Raw genomic sequence first — 20,976 nt, 5'->3', positions numbered from 1 at the left:
TGAAAATCCGCGCCTTTTTGTTACCACTAAGAATTTCTGTTTTGAGGTTAGGTTGAAAATGAAGCTATTCTTCAATGAAGAATGAGGTATATTTTTATCGGGGGTGTAAGAGGTGTAAAAAGTTTTTCTAAATTGACATAAATGAATGAATATTAATAAAACATAGTAATTTATATACTTTTCAAAAAATAACTTTGTAACATGGTGAGTGGACGTAGAGTTTAATACAAATTATTTATTCTGGGTTAAAACATTAATTCTGTCTTAGGTTAATTTATCCTTTTTTTGCGTATTATATTATTACAATGATTTTATTTTGTAAATTTTTTTATTAAATAGAATATGGTTTATACAGTTCCTAGAATAAGTTTTTACAAAAAAACTTAGAATAAAATAGGATATTATTTATACAAGTATAAATTTATTACTATTTACATCATACATGCTTTAACAATGTTTTTTAATCTATGCTTTAGCCAGTGCTAAAACATGACATCGAACTTCCAGCTTCAGTTCCTGAATTACTATTGGAAAAGCATGCAAACTTTTTACTTTCTTATGGCACTGATAAAGATGAATATGTAAGTATATTATATTATTTTAAATTTTATGTATTATATTTTTTATATTATAAGTAGTATAAGGATTATTTGCATATATATAATTAAATAAGGTTTAATGTACAATTAATGGAAATAATAAATTTTAGATGTATTGTATGACAGAACATATGAGAATGTCTGGAATGTACTGGGGTTTAACAGCACTGGATCTTATGGGTAAACTTGAACAGACAAATCGAAATGAGGTACTAGAATTTATTGCTCAGTGTCAAACAGACAGTGGTGGTATAGCTGCAAGTTTACAACATGATCCACATATTCTTTACACTTTGAGTGCAGTACAAATACTTTGTATCTATAATGCATTAGATACTATTGACATAGAAAGAGTTGTAAAATATGTAAAGGAAAGACAACAACCAGATGGAAGTTTCACAGGTGATATCTGGGGTGAAGTTGATACAAGATTTTCTTTTTGTGCTGTGGCAACTTTATCACTTTTGGTAAATAAATATAGTAATAAGAGATTTAATCTATTGATAGATATTAGACAAATGTTGACAGATATTAAATCTGTGCAAAAATGTATTAAATTATATCTATATTTCTGTATTTGTATATTTTTTATGATAATAGAATAATATAATACTTAAAGTTACAAAAATAGTAAGCTTATGAATTAACTTAGACTATAATAATATTATTTTAGAATCGATTGGATGCAATAGATGTTGATAAGGCAGTTGAATTTGTGATGAAATGCATGAATTTTGATGGTGGATTTGGATCAAAACCTGGAGCTGAAAGTCATGCTGGTATGATTTATTGCTCCATAGGGCTTTTATCAATAACTGGTAATTTTTATTTTATTTTTAATTATTCTTCAGTTAGTATATAACAAAATCAATATAATAAAATAAAAAGAAGGAGAAAAAAAATATACAATTCTTTTTACAAATTAAACAACAAAGTGTTAAATATTGCCAGGTAATCTTCACTTAGTGGATGCAGATCAATTAAGTTGGTGGCTTTGTGAAAGACAACTTCCATCTGGGGGTTTAAATGGTAGACCAGAAAAGTTACCTGATGTTTGTTATTCTTGGTGGGTCCTCTCTGCATTAACAATTTTAGGACGCCTTCATTGGGTTGATAAAGAACAATTGGTATATATTTCTTCAAAAAAATTAAAAAATGCAAAAAATATTAATATTATATTAAAAATGGACAAAGTTAATCAAATTTTATTACAACATTAATTTACAGGTAAAATTTGTACTGGCATGCCAAGATACAGAATCAGGAGGATTTAGTGATCGTCCAGGAGATATTGCTGATCCTTTTCATACTCTTTTTGGCTTAACTGCACTCTCCCTTTTAAATACTGATTATCCTCTGAAAAAGATCAATCCGACATATTGCATGCCTGAATATGTAATTCAAAGGTTACATTTGAAACCAGCAAGACTCGACCAAAGTAATTGACAATTGATTATTAAAAATTAGCTTTTTACTAAACCTAAATATTTATGAAATAATGCAACAAAAGAAAATATAATATTAATCTTTTGCAACAACTGTTTTATTTATTGCTTTATTTAAAGAACACAATATCGTTTACTTCAGTTTGGTAGCATATTATTATATATATGTATATTGTTACATATTATTATAAAATGTATATTATTAATGATAATGATTGATTATACATATAATACGTATAATAATATATAACAAATATGATAGTATAAGTAATATAAATAAAACTATAATTTAATATGAGTAAAGAAAAAGATTAAGAATTAATAAAAATATATATTGCTTTTGCTCTTAATGATTCGATAAGGATGTTGCACTAGAAAACTATATCTATAATAATATTTATTATGGTGTGAGGTTTTTAACAGATAGTCGCAATAACATATGATAGAAAATTAGTGACCAAAAAAGAGCTATTAAAAAAAGAAACACATAGTATTGATACAAACATAAACAACTTTCATTTCATATAAGTCCCTCATTATTTTTCATTCGAATGTAAAGCAATAGTTATTGGCAATTATATTCATATTTATATAAATCTTTACGTTATATATTTTTCAAATTTTTATTTACATTTAAAATTGTGTTGAAGTCAATACATGACAATTCTCGCAATCCTTATGAGTATTTTAAATGTTTTAATTTAAATATATCATTCCATTCAATAAAACAGAATTTGTACAATTTTTTTGTGAATCTGAGAGACACTGAGAGAAATAAAATGGTAAATAGAAGAAATAAATAAGGTTATCCGCTTAATATAAGTAAGTTTACAAATAAATAATTTTTATTATATAATTTCCATTGAAATATAAATAATTACTGTGTACATTTCTCTCTGTTGGTGAAGTATATTTAAATACATTTATAGTAAATATTCTTTATTTGCAAATATAAATATATAAAACAAGTATTAAGTAAAATTTGCTATATAATAGATATTCAACAAATTGCCTCTGAAATCCAGTAAGATCATTTAAAAATAATTATTATTGTCAAAAACATTATATTAATAAAAATTTATTATCTTAAATTTATTTCTGAAAAATCTTTAATATTTTAACAGGAGTACTTGCTAACTTTTGGTGTACCGTTTGCTGTGGTATATTATATTCTTCAAAAGAAAGATCATAATGTGCTAAAAAAAGAATATTAATTTTTAATATGTATTTGGTAGAAAATATAATATCTAAGAGTAAAAAAATATACCTAATTGATATAGAAACTGTAAAACAGTGTTTTCATTGCGAATTGTTGCTGCAATAATCGCACATCTATTAGGAAAAGATAAAAATTCTTTTAATCCTGATATTAATTCAGGAAACGAATTGACATCATATAAAATATCAGCTCCAATTACTATATCTGGTATGATCCATTGTTCATTCACATATTTATTAATATCTTCCCATCTTAGCTCTTTTATTTTAACATCTGTATGATTATAGCTTAATTGCAATTTCAACCTATCATGTTTTAGTTCTGGTTCTATTTTTTTCCCATTACATAATAAATTAAGTTTAATGTTTTCAGAAACCATTTCAAGAACAATTTTATGACAATCTGTAAATATATATTGTTTGGGAAAACATGTTTTAATAATGGATAATCCTGTTAATCCAACACCACAACCAAGTTCTAAAATAACTTTTCCAAAGAATTTTTGTTTATTTCGTAAGCACCATTTACTTAACTCAATGGCTCCCTGCAAATTATGAATGATATTACAACTGGAAATTCGAAAAATCATATTGTACAATCATAGTTTCCAAATACCTGCCAACTATACAATCCCGTTGTACCTTCTGATATAATATTCGTGCTTTCTTTTATACTAATGCAATTATCTTCCATTAGAAAATGCCGATAGTGAATAGATTCTTCTATAGTGGAAGATATTAAATTACAATATGTTGTATAAATACCGTCGTAAATTTCACCGCCTTCATCTTCAATCTAGATTACAAAAATTAAATCTTTAACTCTAGAATTGAATTTATTTTATAAATATTAATTTATTTATACCTTTTTCATAAGCCATTTTAAAAATGCCCTCTGATAAGATTGTTTAATTGGATATTTTTTAATTAAGTCACTATTTACTGTTCTTTCCAAGATCTCCTGTTGTTTTTTTGAATTAACTAGATAATTAATATTTTCTTCTGAAATCTGCAAGTTTTAAAATAGAGATATGAAATTTCTATAATTCTTTGAAAGATTATTTATAGACTGATTGTAAAATTTACATACAAGAATGTCTATTGTATTTATTGGTGTACAATATAGGAAATGTTTAATTAAATTATCCACGTTAAACGAGTTACAATTCATTTTATTGTCCATGTCTCATACATGAATTAATAAAATTTAATATTTATTTCTATCGATAATATTTTATGAATTTTTCATACATAATTTTAAATTATGATGCTTCATAAATAAGATAAAATAACACTAAAAACAATTATTTTGTCATAGATATTTATTTTCTGGAACTAAAAGATATATGTCTTCGAAATGATTTAATATAATATAATAATTTTTATTCAATTAACAACATATGAAAGAAAACTTGTGAAAACATAACCTATCTTTTCATTTTGAAATATTAAACTTCAGAGTTGTAAACATCCCCACATGTATACATGTGTATCCGGTTTTAATATATGAATACATATATGAATCACGGTTCAGGTCTATTTATAATTTATATGACCATGGTCGGACTATTCGTTCAAAAATTCAATCAACTTAACCTAAAAATGCAAAAGGTTACTATTCCTTACTTCTATATAAATAATATTTCATTTGTTCATTTCTGTAATTATTTATATTTATTGCATGCTATTTTAAAAATAGTTAATATTCAATATTTCGTGTTGAACTAAAATGAAAAAATATTACATAAATTGTCCAGAATACACCAATAAAAATCAAGCTCGAATCACTAGATAAATCGTGATACCGTTCTGTGGTTTCGCAATTCTGGAATAGGTTTACTTTTCATAAGAAAGGTCTCACTCACCAAATTTTTGACAGTTGGTCACCTTCCTTGCATGTGTAATGACAGGGTACAGTCTTGTCTCGGTTTTCAATTATGTGCATGGATATTTCGTATAACTCAGCGGTGCATAACTAATTATAACATAAAGACAAAATAAGATGCAATTAATTTCCTCAAACAAATAACATGACATTCACATAATAATCCGAAACCGATATCCCTCGTTATGCATGACGATTTGTCTATTCATGTTTTTGGAACGTTTTAGATTTATCGAATCTTCAAAGTAAAATTAAATAACGTCATATTATGAAATCTTTGTTGAAAGCTTCCTAACTGCAACTAATTAAGCTAATTGTTTCGCTTAGATTAACAATTCTACAATCACCACATAATGGCCTCTGCTATGGAACAGCAACAGCAGCAACAACAACAACAAACAACCTTAGAATTTTATCAAGCAATGGCTGATTTCAAAAACATGTTTCCACAAATGGATGATGATGTGATCGAGGTAAATTCGTTTAATAAATGTATTAAATTACATTATGTAACTGGAAACTGTCTTTAATCTAAATGTATGTTTTGAAATGATGCATAATGATGTATAATAAATGAAGAAATTATTTCAAAACTTCTAGGCTGTGTTAAGATCTAACCAAGGTGCCGTAGATACGACAATCGATCAGTTGCTTACTATGAGTACAGATAATGAAAATGAAAAAATTAGAAGTGAATTAGAGCAAAATGAAAAATCACCAAGTACTTCTAAGTCACAGAAAATAGAGTCAACAATATCCTTAAAAAGTATACGTAAATGGCAACCTGCTTTATTAGGTCCATTACCAGACACATTCCTTCGGCTTCCTCAACAAGTTTGTGAAGATAGTTTAGATTCTTCATATTTACAAGAAAATTCAATGTTAGAAGATGAAAGAATTGCTATATTTCTTCAAAATGAAGAATTTATGGCTGAACTACGTTGGAATGAAGACTTTTTGTCAACTTTAGAAAATGGTTTGTAATATGCAGTTATAATTTTTATAATGCAAACAATGTAGAAAAGACATAAAATTCCAATTATTTACATTATCTTTATCATAGATACAAAAATTCAAGGAACAAGCCTTGAAAAATGTGGCAATCAAATTGGTCATGATGATGAAGATCTTTTTAAAGAAAGACTAAAAAATATGGGCAAAGGTATTTTGGCAATTGTATATTATTATATAACGAATGTAAAAATTACGGAATTCATATTTTACTTTTATTATTTTAATTATATTCTAGTATCTCGACGTAAGTTTGCACAACTTACTAAAGTATTTACACGCAGTAAAAAACGAGGGGGTAGACAGTTATTACCCCCAACAGCTTCCTGTGACGATTTATTGGACCCAGAGGAGTCGTCTAGATTTCAATCTTAGAAATTATAACACTTTCTTTATTCTACCAGAAAAGACAATTTTTCAGTAATTGATACTTACAGCAATTTATCCAGCCCAGAAGTGAGAAAGAAGCATATCTGTATTAATATGAATAATTGAATGGCAAATTGCAAAGAAAATTTAGATGGAGATAGTTTTATTAATGCAGATTATTTAAATTAGAAAACAATTAGTAAGACTCATATTCTGTGCAGTTTAATTAACATGATATTATTAAGTTGCTTGAGTAATTGTTTAATTCAAGAGCACAGAAAGATCAAAAGATAAAATGTAGGAATAATAGCCCTAAATATTATCTAAGAAAAAGATTGCAAAACTACAAAATATTTCGTATTTTAATAATATACTGTGAACCAATACACATTCTAGATAATAACAGTACAATAATTACAACAGTCATACTGTTAAAATAAGGATCTGTCGAATGTTGTTATAAACATTTTCTTTCTTTTTTTAAGATGAAATTGTGAAGCTTTACAAACAATGTATTTACAGATAGTTGATATTATTTATGTATATTATTTATATTTGATCGTTGACAATGATTTAGAGAATGTATAGTTGTTTTTTCTACAAAATTTTTTTGTAGTTTATATTTATTTAAAAAAAAGTTTGTATAGTTATTGGTAAACATTGTTAAAATATAAAATAAATTATATTTATAGGTATCAAATGAATTATAGTAAAAAATTTCTATCCATAATGTTAAAGTAAACATTTAAAGAAAGATTTAGAATTGGCGAATTTGTGACTTCATATTTGATTTTTATGTGATTTTTTGCTGATATGAAAATAGATTTCTTTTTATATTGCTATGTGTATTAATAATGACGCTTTCATATTTATAATTACATTTTTGAGAAACTCCTATCTATTTAGAGTTGTAAGTGTAATAAATTCTAGTCTGTTCATCTAGCCATACTACTTATTGAGTAATAAATATCAAGGATTGCAATTATACATATATATATGTTGGTGTAGAAGACCTTTATATATATAAATGAGTGTAATTAAACACGGTATGTGCCACAGGCATAAGTATAAGCTTAAGAATACCGAACTTAACTATATAAAAATAAACTACGTAATTTTTAGTGGCTCTTTAATAAGTTAAGATTCATTTGACATATTATCCTGTATTTTTATTTTCTCATTATTGTAATATATATATATATATATATAATACAAGTTACAAAAGGATTACGAAAATAAAGTAAATTTATAGCATATAAAGTGTTTTAAAGCTATTTTTTATAAAGCACATAACAGTATTATACAGTATATAATTTGACATTCTTTATACAATAGTAATGAGAAATATGAAACAAGAATACTTAACAATCACATTGCAATTAATTAATTCCATAATACATTTTACAGATTGTGGAATATTACATATCAGACTGTTTAAAGAATACTCTAGCGCCAGACAAACTATAATAGAGCAATTGGAATTCAGCACTTCTTTCACCTAAGCGTTTTAATGTTAATGCTCTTGTTTGTTGCAATTTTTCATCTCCTTGAACATTTTTACTTTCTGCAGCCTGCTGTTCAGCATTTATATGCTGTTCAACTGTTTTGAACCAATGTAAACTATCCAATTCTGATGACTGATTTAAAAGAGCATTTATATAAGCAATTCCCATTGCAAAACCATCATCAGTAAAAGCTGCACCTGTTTGATTTTTCTTAAACATTTTTTCTTTATTCGATATTGAGTTATCAATAAAACTTAATGTTAATGGAGGTACAATAGCATAAAATTGTTGCAAATGATGCGATTCAGTATCTCGAAAAGCAGATGCAAATACATCAACAAGAAGTTTGAAGTATTGTATTCTTCCTTCTGTAAAGTTTCGTATTAAATTTGCAATATTATTTTCTAAACACTTTGCTGCTGATTGAGTTGTTACATCATAACTTAAATTTTTACACATTAATTCAAATGGTACAGATGAATCGATGTTTGGCAGAAATGAAATAGCATTTGAACTAGCATGCAATCCACCAGATCTAATTAATCGTACATACCCCAATGCATTTCCAATTTGAGTTATTAATTGTCGAAATTGATCTAAATAACTTAAACCATCAGGTGTCATACCTAATTTTCTGATCCCTTTCTGAAATTTTTCTGCTCTTTCATATGTATAAGGTGTTCTACCATTTTCTCTTTGAACCTTGATGAACCTTATATCTCGCATTAATCTCGATTTTATATGTTCATCAAAAAGGAATTGTGAAAATGTATGTAATTTTATACGAAGAAATTGATATACAAAGTTAACTGTTGTACTCATAATACCAGTTCCATGTGTTCTGATAGAATTTGCTATATGTCGAATTCCAATAGTATTTAAATGTTTATTGTTACTAGTATGTTCAATAAAAGTTTGAGTGTTTAAATTATATAAATATTTTGATACAAATACATGAATGTTTCTCATAATTTCTAAAGCATCTAAGCCCTGTTCCAAGGTCTGTGTAGGTAAATAGTTTTGTACAGTATCTAGATTTAATTTATAATGTGCCAAAGCATGCATCATTCTATATGTTCTCCAATCATGTAATGCTACTGTAGTGAGATTGTAAAACATATCATCAAGGTAATGTTCAATGAATCTTTTAGCGTATATCATACTATTTGTTAAAGGTAATGGTAATGATCGTACGATTCTTCCACCATCTTTTGCCCCAATATTGAATGGATTTGTAGAATCCAATTTTAAATGTGCATGGACATGAAGTCTTAGATTAGTTTCAATCTCATGACAAACAGGTTCTAATATATTCTTAGTCAACATTTCTCTTAATTGCATAATTCTTTTCTGTTTTAAATTTAATCCTTCTTGTTCGTTAATGGTGCTGTTAAATGCATTAAACAAATGAACTATGTGATTTATACTTAAATTACTATCTATTACAGAAGAAAAATAAGCTGGAATTATATTCTGATGATATAATAATATAGAGTAATCACAGATATCTGTAATAATATTATACAATTCAGCAACAATATCGTAATTGTTCAATGAAAATCTCAATTTCACCATGTCCTCTTCCTTAAAAGTATCTGTTAATTGACTAGCACATGCTAGAGCACATCTGATTATTAATCTTCTATCTGCACTTGGTGGTCCATTTAATAATCTCATACTTAAACCCACTAGTGACAATGCATCCAGTTTTTCTCTGCTATAACCTTTATCCTTTTGAATTAAACTCTTCCGAGCAGTTTCCAATGTAATTAAAATATAATAACTCAAGTATTGTAATACTTGACTTTGTGATTGCACTATAACTGGTCCCAATATGTAAAATGTAGTCTGCAAAGACTTTTGTACTTCTATTAATCTACAAATTAATTGAACAGTGTTACGATTCATTGGTTTAATAAGAATCGCATGCATATTTATTATAAAAGATACAATTTCTTTAATCTGAGATAACAATGCAACTAAATCAATTAATAAAGTTTGTTTCTGCCCAATATCTGAGATCTGAAGACTTGTTTTCATTAAAATACTTTGCATTTCAATGCACCATGTTACTGCTTTTTGAATTAAGCCATTCACAGTCTGGGAAAGTTTTTGTATCCTCAAACATAGTATTTTTTCTCCTACTTGTTGACTAACAGCATTACCAGCTTCTTTTGGCAAAAAATCACTTAAAAATTTACTGGGAATCCATATAACATTTCCAATTAAATTTACAGCATAAAACTTTTTATTATTTTCAAGCACTCTTTTAATTAATCTTTTATCACAGGTGCCAAATAATTTTGTCGTTACAACAATTCCAATATTTATTTTGATCCAACTTTTATTCAATGAAACATAATCATTTGGTTTATTTTCTATGTCTACCATTAAATTTTTCAAATAATTGGTAATCTGTTCACTCATTATAGGTCCTTTATTCACATCCATTATGCGTTCAATCGTCTTGAAAAATAAAACTTTCTTTAATAAATTCTCTTGTAAATCTTTTAATAACTTATTCAGTGTATGTAATTTAGATTCACTTATGCCAAATTGCAATGGATTATGCATGATAGAACGCACATTCATTCTGTACTTTTTCCACTGTTCTAACAATGAAGGCTGGGATTCGATAATTTCATCCAATGTCAAAACGATTATAAACAAATCAATAAAATGTTCTATTAATACAGGTAAATAAATATCATTAGAGTCACCTGCTAGACTAGATAACTGTTCCGTTGTCAAATGTGCTACTGTCCATATCCTATTCACAAAAACAAATAGATCTTGCAGATCAGACAAAAGGGATGTGATATTATTATGATTATTCTCTGCCCCTCTTTCACCATGAGTAAACAATTTTTTATAGAACATCTTAGCTTCCATCACAAGAAGTCTAATTTCTCTGCAGGTACCGGCAACTGCAGCAAGTAGCTTTGATAAATATTTATTTTCCATTTCTATTAAATTTATCAAGCTGATATCCTCAACAGGTTTGTATACAAGCCGAAGAGGACCTTCCATAAAATATTCTAATGTAGAATCTTTTTTCCATGTTTGCTTAGCTAAATTCTCAAAAAACTGTCCATATTTTCGTAAGTGTATCGAACCTGCCGCTTTGTATATGGTCTCGTCCTTTTTCGAATTCCAAGCTGATGATTCTATCATTATTACTTCGTATATTTGCTAACGTTAATCGAAATGTGTTAAAATACTGATTTTAAATAAATGACAAGTAAAATATATTTTTCAAATTTGTGACATATCTTTTGATAATTCACATATGTTTTAGTACCATCCTATACTTTTCCAGCATCACTTTCAAGCAGTACTTTCTTTAATTACTTTTAACTACTATTATGACACAATCATTTCTTACATATTTACAAAAAACAAAATTGGAAAGTGGATATCATGAAAGGTTGATAGCTGATAGTACTGCACTATACAGACTATACTGTACCGTCTAACCAACGAGTAAATAAAACCACGTGATCAAAGTCTAGGGAAAATAGGGTTGCATTTATGCATTGACGTATTGCGTGAATTTTCCAAAATTTTGGAGAATTTCGCGAGGTTGCAGCACGTAAAGTGCTTCAGCACTCTGCTCGCATTTTAACTTCAAATAATTCGAAAAGCTAACTCGACATTTAAATGAAAAAAGACACACCAAGAAAAATTAACGTGAACAATGATTTATATTTAAAATTGAATTATAATAGATTGAATTTCTTAATTTAAAAAATTTTTTAATTTTTAACAAAAATTTACGCTTTAATGAGATTTACTTAGATTCTGCGCTCGGTAGCGTGACGGTTCTAATGATTTTACGATTCAACGATTTTAACTTCTTGGGTCACAGAATTACTCGAATTTTACATGACAATCTACGATTTGTTTATTATCCAATAACATAAGTTGCCATTAACTAATACTGATAAACATTAATTTGATTGAAGTTTATAGTATTAGAAAGTGATCGATTTATACTTAACAATGTTTCTTCCTATGGTAACGAAAGTAAATACGAAATTTGAAAGTGATCGCAATTATTACTGATCAATAATTTCGATATTTAATTAATAAATTGTTAAATAAACTTTTGTTCGTTGCCACGCTGTTGTGCAGTTAAATTCAGCGCAGTAGGTTTTACCCTATTATAATACAAGATATTCACACCAGAAGGAGCTATTGGTCTACACCCGTTCATATTATATATCAGTGCATTTAGTTTTTAAATATAAAATAGAAAATTATTTTGCTGAAAATTCATTTCACAAGTAAAATTTTTATTTATATGAATGAAATTATAATAGATGAGATGTTCATAATGTATTCAGATGAATATGTAATAACTAGTAATAATAATTTCTAGGGAATTTAATGAATTGCTATTAATGGATGTCATTGACTGTATTTTTTCTCTTACTATAGTTCCATCTATAGATTATGAAACTAATTTACGTTTATTTAGTTAATTAGTCAGTTCTAGTGTTTAAGATGGCGTCTAAAACCTAGCGTCTACAAGATGACGTCTAGAACGTGGTGTCTAAAGGATAGTGTCTAAACGTAGTGTCTAAAACGTAATTTTATACTATGGTGTTGTATTATATATATTTGCTAAAAAATAACTACTTTGTGCGCCATTAAACATATAAAATTTTAATAACGAATATTACTCAGTATAAAAAGATGGATACATCAAATGAGTCGAATTTGTATAGATTAGAAGGGATTGAGAAAAATCAAGCAGGAGGTTTGATCATTCGGAAGAAACCTTCTGATCATACATTTAAAAAGCCTCAGGTATCTGTCTTGGGTCTTGACAAACTTGCAAAACGAAAAAGGCAAGAAAATTCACAGGAAGTTAACTCATTGAAATCTGAATCAAGTTCACCAAAATCAGAAATTAAGGAAAGAAAATACAGATCTTATGCTGAAGAAACTCCAACTCATACTGGTGGGGTGAACACTGAGGCACAACAAAGATTAGAAGCACGATTAAAGCATCAAAGATTGAGTGCACAGGACAAAAATCATAGGCACAATTATAAGGACAAAGATCGGAATAGAGATAGGGATAGGAATAGGGATCGATACAGAGATAGGGATAGAGAAAGGAGTAGAAGCAGAGACAGTGTTAGAGATAGTAGTAGACAAACACCCTTAAGGTTTAAAGACGAACCTCAAACTCCAATATTTAAAACAAAGGATCCAACATCTAAAAGTAATTGGGATGATGATGAAGATGAAGAACCAAGAAAATCCAGTTGGGATCATCCAACACCCAACCTATACAATATTAGAGATGGTAGAGACAGTGTTAGAAGTGAATTTACGCCTTCATATAAATATAACCCTTGGAATAGAGATCGAAAAGCTAGTGGTACTACACCTAACATACTTGGGGAAGAAAAAGACCTGTGGGACTTGTGGGAAGAAGAGCAACAAAGACTGGATAGAGAATGGTATGCCTTGGATGATGGAGAAAATCGTGCGTTTGCTGATGTTTCTGAAGAATACACCCGTAAAAAGGAAATGGAATTAGAAGCAAAAAGACAGAAGCGTCTTTCCGCACAACAGCGACAGATAAATAAAGATAACGAATTGTGGGAACGTAACAGAATGTTAACATCTGGTGTCATCAGTTCTTTAGATCATGATGATGATCCTGATGATGAAGGAGAAACCAGAGTACATCTCTTAGTCCATAATGTTGTTCCACCATTTCTGGATGGTCGAATTGTATTCACTAAACAACCAGAGCCTGTTGTACCTGTACGTGATCCTACTTCTGATATGGCACTTGTAGCAAGAAAAGGATCGGCCTTGGTACGAGCATATCGTGAACAAAAAGAACGGAAAAGGGCACAAAAGAAACATTGGGAACTAGCTGGAACTCATATTGGTAATATCATGGGTGTACGTGATAGACACAAAGATGATAAGGAAGATCCAGGTCAAGAAACTGACTTCAAAGCTGGTCAAAAATATGCGCGTCATATACGAGATGAAGTTACTGGAGAAGCTAAATACAGGTCCATTCAACACCAGAGAAGAAGTCTTCCAGTATTCGCTGTACGACAAGAATTGTTAAACGTAATTAGAGAAAACAGTGTAGTAGTTATTGTTGGAGAAACTGGCAGTGGTAAAACAACACAATTGACTCAATATCTTCATGAAGACGGTTATAGTCGCTATGGTATAATTGGATGTACACAACCAAGAAGAGTAGCAGCTATGTCTGTGGCAAAAAGAGTTTCTGATGAAATGGCTACTGCTTTAGGAGACAAAGTTGGTTATGCTATTCGTTTTGAGGATTGCACTTCAAAAGATACTGTTATTAAATATATGACTGATGGTATTTTATTAAGAGAAAGCTTAAGGGAAGGAGATTTGGATCGATATAGTGTAATTATTATGGATGAAGCTCATGAAAGATCTTTATCTACTGATGTCTTATTTGGTTTATTGAGAGAAGTTGTAGCTAGACGACATGATCTGAAATTGATCGTAACATCTGCTACAATGGACTCTAGCAAATTTTCAGCATTTTTTGGAAATGCTGCAACATTCCAAATTCCAGGTCGCACATTTCCAGTTGAAGTATTACACGCCAAGAATCCAGTAGAAGACTATGTTGATGCTGCGGTGAAGCAAGTGTTACAAATTCATTTGCAACCCCGTTCAGGTGATGTATTGGTCTTTATGCCTGGTCAGGAAGACATTGAAGTTACTTGTGAAGCTTTGAAAGAACGTTTAGCAGAGATCGAATCAGCTCCTCCACTTTCCATTTTACCTATTTACTCGCAACTGCCCTCGGATTTACAAGCTAAAATTTTTCAACGTTCAGAGGGAGGTCTACGAAAATGCGTTGTAGCAACAAATATAGCCGAAACTTCATTAACTGTTGACGGAATTGTATTTGTTGTGGACTCGGGCTATTGCAAGTTGAAAGTTTATAACCCACGAATTGGTATGGATGCTTTACAAGTATATCCAGTGTCCAGAGCAAATGCTGATCAAAGATCAGGAAGAGCAGGACGTACTGGTCCTGGTACCTGCTACAGATTATACACGCGAAGACAATATTTAGATGAACTACTATTAACTGGAGTTCCAGAAATACAACGAACCAATCTAGCAAATACTGTATTATTACTGAAGTCTTTAGGTGTTCAAGATTTATTGGGTTTTCATTTTATGGATCCTCCACCACAAGATAATATATTAAATTCTCTGTATCAGTTGTGGATTTTGGGTGCATTAGATCATACAGGACGTTTAACACCTTTGGGACGACAAATGGCAGAATTCCCACTAGACCCACCACAATGTCAGATGCTCATTGTTGCTTCTCAACTCGGTTGCACTGCAGATATACTTATTATAGTTTCTATGCTGTCAGTGCCTTCGATATTCTACCGACCCAAAGGTCGCGAAGAAGATTCTGATTCAGCTCGAGAAAAGTTTCAAGTGCCAGAGTCTGACCACCTAACATATCTAAATGTGTACAATCAGTGGAAGGCGAATGGTTATTCCAGTTCTTGGTGTAACGTTCACTTTATTCACGCGAAAGCTATGCGGAAAGTAAGAGAAGTTCGACAACAGCTGGAAGAAATTCTGAAACAACAAAAGATGGAAGTTGTAAGCTGTGGCACGGACTGGGACATTGTACGGAAATGTATTTGTTCGGCATACTTTCACCAAGCAGCTCGTTTGAAAGGTATTGGCGAATACGTGAATTGTCGTACTGGAATGCCATGTCATCTTCATCCGACGTCAGCTTTGTTCGGTATGGGGTTCACGCCAGACTACGTGGTGTATCATGAACTTGTAATGACTGGCAAGGAGTACATGCAATGTGTGACTGCCGTTGATGGCCACTGGCTAGCCGAGTTGGGTCCTATGTTCTTTAGTGTAAAGGAAACTGGACGAAGCGGGCGAGCAAAAAGACGACAAGCCATGCAACATTTACATGAAATGGAAGGGCAGATGAAAGAAGCGGAGGAAGAAATGAAGGCTAGGGCGCAAGAACAACTTGAACGTGAACAAGCTTCTATCAGGAAGTAAGTTTCTTGTGTTTCAAATTTATAATACATACAGTGTCTCATAAAAGTATTTGAATTACCGTAGAAAGCTTAATATAAGTTTTTTATAATATTTATCTGATATTTTGTATCATTAATTTTTATGGTATTATTTTATATTGTTTACAGGAAGGAAATATTGACGCCAGGTATCAGAGAACCGGGTACACCTGCTCCTTATCGTAAAACTCCAAGTAGATTGGGGTTATAATTGTTCAGATTTTCAGTGAAATGTGTAAATATTGTAAAATGTGTTGTTTTATTGGGTTGGCAACTAAGTGATTGCGGATACCACCATCATTAGGTGGTAATGACAAAATCCGCAATCACTTAATTGCCAAACCAATATAATATATAGGAATAATGTAAAATTTATTGTTTTACAATATGTAGGAACATTGTAAAATTTTTAAGGAAATACAATAACAAAATTTTTTGTACAGAGGCATTTTTTTAATACAGATACACTTCCCTACTCATCACATATAGGTACATTTATATTATACCAATTTTATTAGCAACATCAAGCGCATCATAATCACGCGTTAGACGTACATAGGCTTTCTTTTTACCATCTGGTCTAATTAATGTATTAACTTTAGCCACATCAACATCGTACAGTTTCTTAATGGAAGCTTTGATGTGATATTTATTCGCACGAGTATGCACGATAAAAACTAACGTGTTGTTGTCCTCTATCTTTTTCATAGCAGCTTCAGTGGTCAATGGAAATTTGATGATATTAAATGCATCCATACTGAAAAAAATAACATCGTTTTAGATATTTTTCATATAAAATTATAATAAATAATTATAATAATTATAATAAATAAATAAATAAAATGATACATGTCATAAAATATATAAAATTAAATGTATGTAAATAAGTAGATAAAAATAACACAAGTATTTAATGCTTACCGATTTCTGTTTGGAACAGATTTTCTCGCATATTTCGGGTCCCTTGGTGGCCTAAATGTTTTTGGCCGGTAGAAGTGGACAGATGTCCTTATTTTCCTTACTCTTGATCCATGAACACCTTTCAATACCTGCAAATAAATACATATGATCAATATACAAATATATATATGATAAACTAAAAAGTTCATTTTTTATGATTTGATATATCAGCAGTAGATTATATTTTTATCACAGTCATTCAACGAGATTCCCCAACATTTATCATCATGTATATTGAAATAATTTACTAAGTTTACAATTAATCAAATTTTTTTTATTGATATTATGTATACTAACCTTTTTCTGAGTTTTAAGTGCTTTCTGAAGTGGGGCAGCTGTTCTTCCACCCTTAGGTGTTTTCTTCGGAGGTTGAACATTTTTCTTAGATTTTGCAACTACTGGTTTTGCAGTAACTTTAGGTGCAGGTTTTGCTGCTGGTTTTGCTGCAGGCTTTACAGAAGTTGTCGTTTTAGCAGCTGCAGCTTTCTTTGCAGTGGTCGATGTTTTCGCAGCTGGTTTTGTAACTTTTGATGTAGAAGATACAGTAGCTGGTTTCTTCTCAGTTTTCTTTTCTGCTTTTTTCTCAGCTGGCTTGCCGGCTAGAAAAAATAAAATAAATAATCAAAATATTATACTTTCTACATCTTATATTAGTCAAATATTTATAACACAAAGTTCTTAAGGAATTGTTGTGGATAATTTCTAGGTTATGTAAAACATGCAAAAGCTTAATTGAAATTGTAAATTTCTTTCAAATTTACCATTCGAATAGATATAATAAATATTTTAATACTATAGAACAATAATATAATTATATACATATCAATACTTTTTTTAAATATATACAAAACAGACAACAAGCCACATGTTTAAGGTTGACCTGAACACGTGTTTATTAATCAAACTTTTTACATCACAAATTCGCATTAATCATGTTTTATAAGTTTGTTTAAATTAAAACATTTTTCAAACTTGTTAGACAGAATTTAAATGTTATTAAAAACTTTTAAATATACCTGATTTTTCCGTGGGCTTCGGTTTAGGAGCCATCTTGCTAAAAAGAAAGAAAGTTTTAGCCGGAAACAGACATGTGAATAATCAATGAACTACGTTAGACGTTTACGTATAAATTCAATTTTATAAAATAATAACTATATAATTATAATATAAAATTGTACGTTTTAAAACATTCCTTGTTCAATTACTATAGTAAAATATTTATATTTTATAATTTATGCAAAAAAGATATTTTAATACCATAATGCAATTTAATAAAAAAAGAGTATTTGCACATACATTTTACATTTTGGTATTGGTATTTTAGATAAATTTTACTTATCGAAAACTTATGAGAAAGATTTTATTTTAATTCTAGAATATGTAATTGATTTGTAGCAGAGTAGATTAAATAGTATACACCTGTCGTAGCAACCAATGTTTTCATTTAGTTCAAAATTACTTATGTTAGTGATGGATAGGCAACATATAACATGCAAATGCTTCTCTAGTTCTTACTGTATAAATATGTATTTGAATATAGCATAAATATTAAACATAGGAAGTCTTCAAATGTGTATTGTACTCATGTTTCAAAGTGAAATTATACAAATAAAATATAATATAATAATTTATAAATATATATTGTAAATATAAAAGGCTGTACAATTGTATATATTTGCATTACAATATAAGAAATATTGAGCAGTATATAGTGTAAATAATGTTAGAAACACGTTCAGCTATTTACAAAATGATTGAAGTGGCACGTGATGATAGACAGGTATGACTTAAAAATTTTGTTCTTATACGAGTATAATTTTTAATGAAAAATAATGAACAATTCATAACTTTATAATTATACTATTGATAAACATTTTTAAATCAGTTTAAGTATGTCAATTGCTGCCGGACATCCGGTGGAAATTAGATTCAAATCAAATTCAAATTAAATTCAAAATTCGATTCAGTAATTTTATCGATTAATATTTTTCTTCAAAACATAATAATTATGAAAATAGGGAATAAGAAGCAATTACGTTTCTTTATTTTAGATTAAAATATTTAAAAATATATTTAAATATTTAATAATAAATTTATTTCTAATTTCAGCCACATATACTGCTAAAAATTTAAATTTTGAGATAAATGTACCAAATAATAAAATAAAAACGTTTTCTAGGTTAATAATTGGCCACCACCGTTTTCGTCTGATATGACGAAATATAATGAAAGAGATTTTGATCCAATTGTTAAACGTTCATGCAAAACGAAACGCGTATCTTTGAAAATTGCAAAAGCAATTGTAATTGGCGATGTTTCGGTTGGAAAATCATGTCTAGTAAATCGGTAATATATCACAATATCTATTTCTGCTTTACATTAAGAAAAAAATAAACATAACATTGTTTGCTTTCCAGATTTTGCCACAAAATATTTGACAATAACTATAAAGCAACAATCGGTGTTGATTTTGAAGTAGAAAGGTTTGATATTCTGGGTGTACCTTTTCATTTACAAATGTGCGTTCATTTTGCGTTTCAACATATTTTATTATTTAATTTCATAATATTCATAATAAATATTATGTTAAAAAATAGAAATTTATTATTTATTTACTTATTTCAGATGGGATACTGCGGGACAAGAAAGATTTAAATCCATCGCTGCATCTTATTACAGAAGTGCAAATAGTATAAAAAAATTTGTTGTTATGAATGTGTAGTAAAATATAAAAATTGTGTCAAAGTTTTATGTTATAAATGTTTTATTTTAGTAATCATGGTTGTTTTTGACTTGGCCAACTTAATATCTTTGGGACACTGCCAACAATGGTTAAATGAAGCTGCTCAAAGTAACACGGAGCCATATTACATATTCTTAATAGGCACAAAACGAGATTTACTGGTAAATCACGTAGAATTTATTGACATATACAAAAATCGAAAGTAAATTATAAGGAAATAGTTAAATTTCTGATGCATTAGATGATTAACTAAATTAGCGAAAAGACCTTCAAATTTTTGTATAGGACATTAATTAAAAATTGCATTAATTATACAATAATCTACAATAATTTAATATAGTAGTTTTATTTAATATTACTTTAATTACAATAATTACAAAATACTTAAATTATGTTGTTATCATTGATTGACTATAACTACAAAATACAATAAATGTTTTTAGTCCAATCAGGTATATACAATAATGGAAAAACGAGCGGCTGAAGTAGCGCGGAGAATGAAAGCTGAGTTTTGGGCTGTTTCCGCTAGAACTGGAGACGGTGTATCAGAATTATTCACAAGAGCAACCGTATTATCTTTTCATGCCATGATTCTACATGAGTTACAAAATATGAAGCCGGAATCAATTAACATTGGTTCTGATTTAATAAGTACGTAGCACTATAGCTATAAAATAGATAGAAATATTTTGCGAAATCATGAATATTTGTTATATATCTAAAATGTTATTATTATATTTAATTATAATATATTATTATATCTAAAATGTTTTAATACCGTGCGACATTAAACGATCTTTTCTTAAACCATTAAATCTGGTTATCAGCTATTTACTATTTAAAATTAATTTTATTTGGATTGTATTAATTTTTTATTTCTAATTTTTACTCATTCAATTAAAAATGATAAAATACGTTCATATTTCAGCTTTAAATGGTCAACGAGAAAGAATTAAAACAAGGAAAAGAAGGAATACTTGTTTCGATTGTTCAACGTGAATAATATTTCTCAGAAATTTATTAACCACTAAAACTTGCTCATGAACAATGGTATCAGATACTAAGATTTTAATTAAAACAAAGTAATATATATACTACTTTGTGGTAAATATATCTGTAATATGTAATTCATACTGTTAATTTAT

The 20,976-nt window shown here is 28.9% G+C and overlaps 7 protein-coding genes across 10 annotated transcripts; 4 read left to right on the top strand and 3 right to left on the bottom strand.

The window, feature by feature from the left end:
• Nucleotides 1–37: 37 nt before the first annotated feature.
• Nucleotides 38–2,137, top strand: LOC126925642 (geranylgeranyl transferase type-2 subunit beta). The gene is made up of 6 exons (XM_050741409.1): nt 38–204; nt 477–581; nt 710–1,066; nt 1,273–1,417; nt 1,551–1,726; nt 1,827–2,137. Exons 1-6 carry the CDS (start codon nt 202–204, stop codon nt 2,043–2,045), a joined length of 1,005 nt encoding a protein of 334 aa, XP_050597366.1. The 5' UTR covers nt 38–201; the 3' UTR covers nt 2,046–2,137.
• Nucleotides 2,138–2,883: 746 nt separating this feature from the next.
• LOC126925641 (protein-lysine N-methyltransferase EEF2KMT) lies at nt 2,884–4,683 on the bottom strand. The gene is made up of 5 exons (XM_050741408.1): nt 4,353–4,683; nt 4,128–4,271; nt 3,879–4,058; nt 3,312–3,807; nt 2,884–3,240 (listed from the first exon to the last, which is right to left on the bottom strand). Exons 1-5 carry the CDS (start codon nt 4,443–4,445, stop codon nt 3,137–3,139), a joined length of 1,017 nt encoding a protein of 338 aa, XP_050597365.1. The 5' UTR covers nt 4,446–4,683; the 3' UTR covers nt 2,884–3,136.
• A 47-nt stretch (nt 4,684–4,730) lies between these two features.
• LOC126925647 (CUE domain-containing protein 1) lies at nt 4,731–7,663 on the top strand. Of its 4 annotated transcripts, none has more exons than XM_050741421.1 (5): nt 4,731–4,873; nt 5,475–5,620; nt 5,748–6,123; nt 6,211–6,309; nt 6,397–7,663. In XM_050741421.1, exons 2-5 carry the CDS (start codon nt 5,501–5,503, stop codon nt 6,531–6,533), a joined length of 732 nt encoding a protein of 243 aa, XP_050597378.1. In that variant the 5' UTR covers nt 4,731–4,873; nt 5,475–5,500; the 3' UTR covers nt 6,534–7,663. The 4 variants fall into 4 exon arrangements, with proteins under 4 accessions (XP_050597378.1, XP_050597376.1, XP_050597375.1 ...); XM_050741419.1 differs by lacking the exon at nt 4,731–4,873 and adding an exon at nt 5,032–5,173; XM_050741418.1 differs by lacking the exon at nt 4,731–4,873 and adding an exon at nt 5,125–5,392.
• A 120-nt stretch (nt 7,664–7,783) lies between these two features.
• Nucleotides 7,784–11,515, bottom strand: LOC126925634 (WASH complex subunit 4). Its single transcript, XM_050741401.1, has one exon. It carries the CDS (start codon nt 11,204–11,206, stop codon nt 7,946–7,948), a length of 3,261 nt encoding a protein of 1,086 aa, XP_050597358.1. The 5' UTR covers nt 11,207–11,515; the 3' UTR covers nt 7,784–7,945.
• Nucleotides 11,516–12,487: 972 nt separating this feature from the next.
• Nucleotides 12,488–16,568, top strand: LOC126925950 (pre-mRNA-splicing factor ATP-dependent RNA helicase PRP16). Its single transcript, XM_050741967.1, has 2 exons — nt 12,488–16,107; nt 16,258–16,568. Exons 1-2 carry the CDS (start codon nt 12,731–12,733, stop codon nt 16,337–16,339), a joined length of 3,459 nt encoding a protein of 1,152 aa, XP_050597924.1. The 5' UTR covers nt 12,488–12,730; the 3' UTR covers nt 16,340–16,568.
• Nucleotides 16,560–18,215, bottom strand: LOC126925952 (60S ribosomal protein L23a). Its single transcript, XM_050741968.1, has 4 exons — nt 18,105–18,215; nt 17,386–17,687; nt 17,050–17,177; nt 16,560–16,885 (listed from the first exon to the last, which is right to left on the bottom strand). Exons 1-4 carry the CDS (start codon nt 18,136–18,138, stop codon nt 16,624–16,626), a joined length of 726 nt encoding a protein of 241 aa, XP_050597925.1. The 5' UTR covers nt 18,139–18,215; the 3' UTR covers nt 16,560–16,623.
• Nucleotides 18,216–18,838: 623 nt separating this feature from the next.
• On the top strand, nt 18,839–20,490 carry LOC126925935 (ras-related protein Rab-34). The gene is made up of 6 exons (XM_050741946.1): nt 18,839–18,868; nt 19,268–19,434; nt 19,506–19,607; nt 19,714–19,778; nt 19,862–19,992; nt 20,275–20,490. Exons 1-6 carry the CDS (start codon nt 18,839–18,841, stop codon nt 20,488–20,490), a joined length of 711 nt encoding a protein of 236 aa, XP_050597903.1.
• The last annotated feature ends 486 nt before the right edge of the window (nt 20,491–20,976 follow it).

The sequence above is a fragment of the Bombus affinis genome, chromosome 16 (assembly GCF_024516045.1).
Source record: "Bombus affinis isolate iyBomAffi1 chromosome 16, iyBomAffi1.2, whole genome shotgun sequence".
Taxonomy (NCBI): Eukaryota; Metazoa; Arthropoda; class Insecta; order Hymenoptera; family Apidae; genus Bombus; species Bombus affinis.
The sequence above is the reverse complement of the archived record's forward strand: the minus strand, read 5'-3'. Positions and strand labels throughout refer to the sequence as shown.

Bases quoted from the DNA above. Each gene is read 5' to 3' on its own strand.
- LOC126925642 (XM_050741409.1), top strand. The intron at 582-709 runs GTAAGTATATTA...AATAAATTTTAG, and splicing joins GCACTGATAAAGATGAATAT to ATGTATTGTATGACAGAACA. The intron at 1,067-1,272 runs GTAAATAAATAT...ATATTATTTTAG, and splicing joins TGGCAACTTTATCACTTTTG to AATCGATTGGATGCAATAGA.
- LOC126925641 (XM_050741408.1), bottom strand. From the start codon at position 4,445: ATGGACAATAAAATGAATTGTAACTCGTTTAACGTGGATAATTTAATT. The intron at 4,272-4,352 runs GTATGTAAATTT...TAAAACTTGCAG, and splicing joins TAAATACAATAGACATTCTT to ATTTCAGAAGAAAATATTAA. The intron at 4,059-4,127 runs GTATAAATAAAT...TTTGTAATCTAG, and splicing joins TAAAATGGCTTATGAAAAAG to ATTGAAGATGAAGGCGGTGA.
- LOC126925647 (XM_050741421.1), top strand. From the start codon at position 5,501: ATGGCCTCTGCTATGGAACAGCAACAGCAGCAACAACAACAACAAACA. The intron at 5,621-5,747 runs GTAAATTCGTTT...CAAAACTTCTAG, and splicing joins TGGATGATGATGTGATCGAG to GCTGTGTTAAGATCTAACCA. The intron at 6,124-6,210 runs GTTTGTAATATG...TCTTTATCATAG, and splicing joins TTTGTCAACTTTAGAAAATG to ATACAAAAATTCAAGGAACA.
- LOC126925634 (XM_050741401.1), bottom strand. From the start codon at position 11,206: ATGATAGAATCATCAGCTTGGAATTCGAAAAAGGACGAGACCATATAC.
- LOC126925950 (XM_050741967.1), top strand. From the start codon at position 12,731: ATGGATACATCAAATGAGTCGAATTTGTATAGATTAGAAGGGATTGAG. The intron at 16,108-16,257 runs GTAAGTTTCTTG...TATTGTTTACAG, and splicing joins GAACAAGCTTCTATCAGGAA to GAAGGAAATATTGACGCCAG.
- LOC126925952 (XM_050741968.1), bottom strand. From the start codon at position 18,138: ATGGCTCCTAAACCGAAGCCCACGGAAAAATCAG. The intron at 17,688-18,104 runs GTATATTTAAAA...TATTTTTTCTAG, and splicing joins GAAGCCCACGGAAAAATCAG to CCGGCAAGCCAGCTGAGAAA. The intron at 16,886-17,049 runs GTAAGCATTAAA...TATTTTTTTCAG, and splicing joins TCTGTTCCAAACAGAAATCG to TATGGATGCATTTAATATCA.
- LOC126925935 (XM_050741946.1), top strand. From the start codon at position 18,839: ATGATTGAAGTGGCACGTGATGATAGACAG. The intron at 19,435-19,505 runs GTAATATATCAC...TTTGCTTTCCAG, and splicing joins AAATCATGTCTAGTAAATCG to ATTTTGCCACAAAATATTTG. The intron at 19,608-19,713 runs GTGCGTTCATTT...TACTTATTTCAG, and splicing joins GTACCTTTTCATTTACAAAT to ATGGGATACTGCGGGACAAG.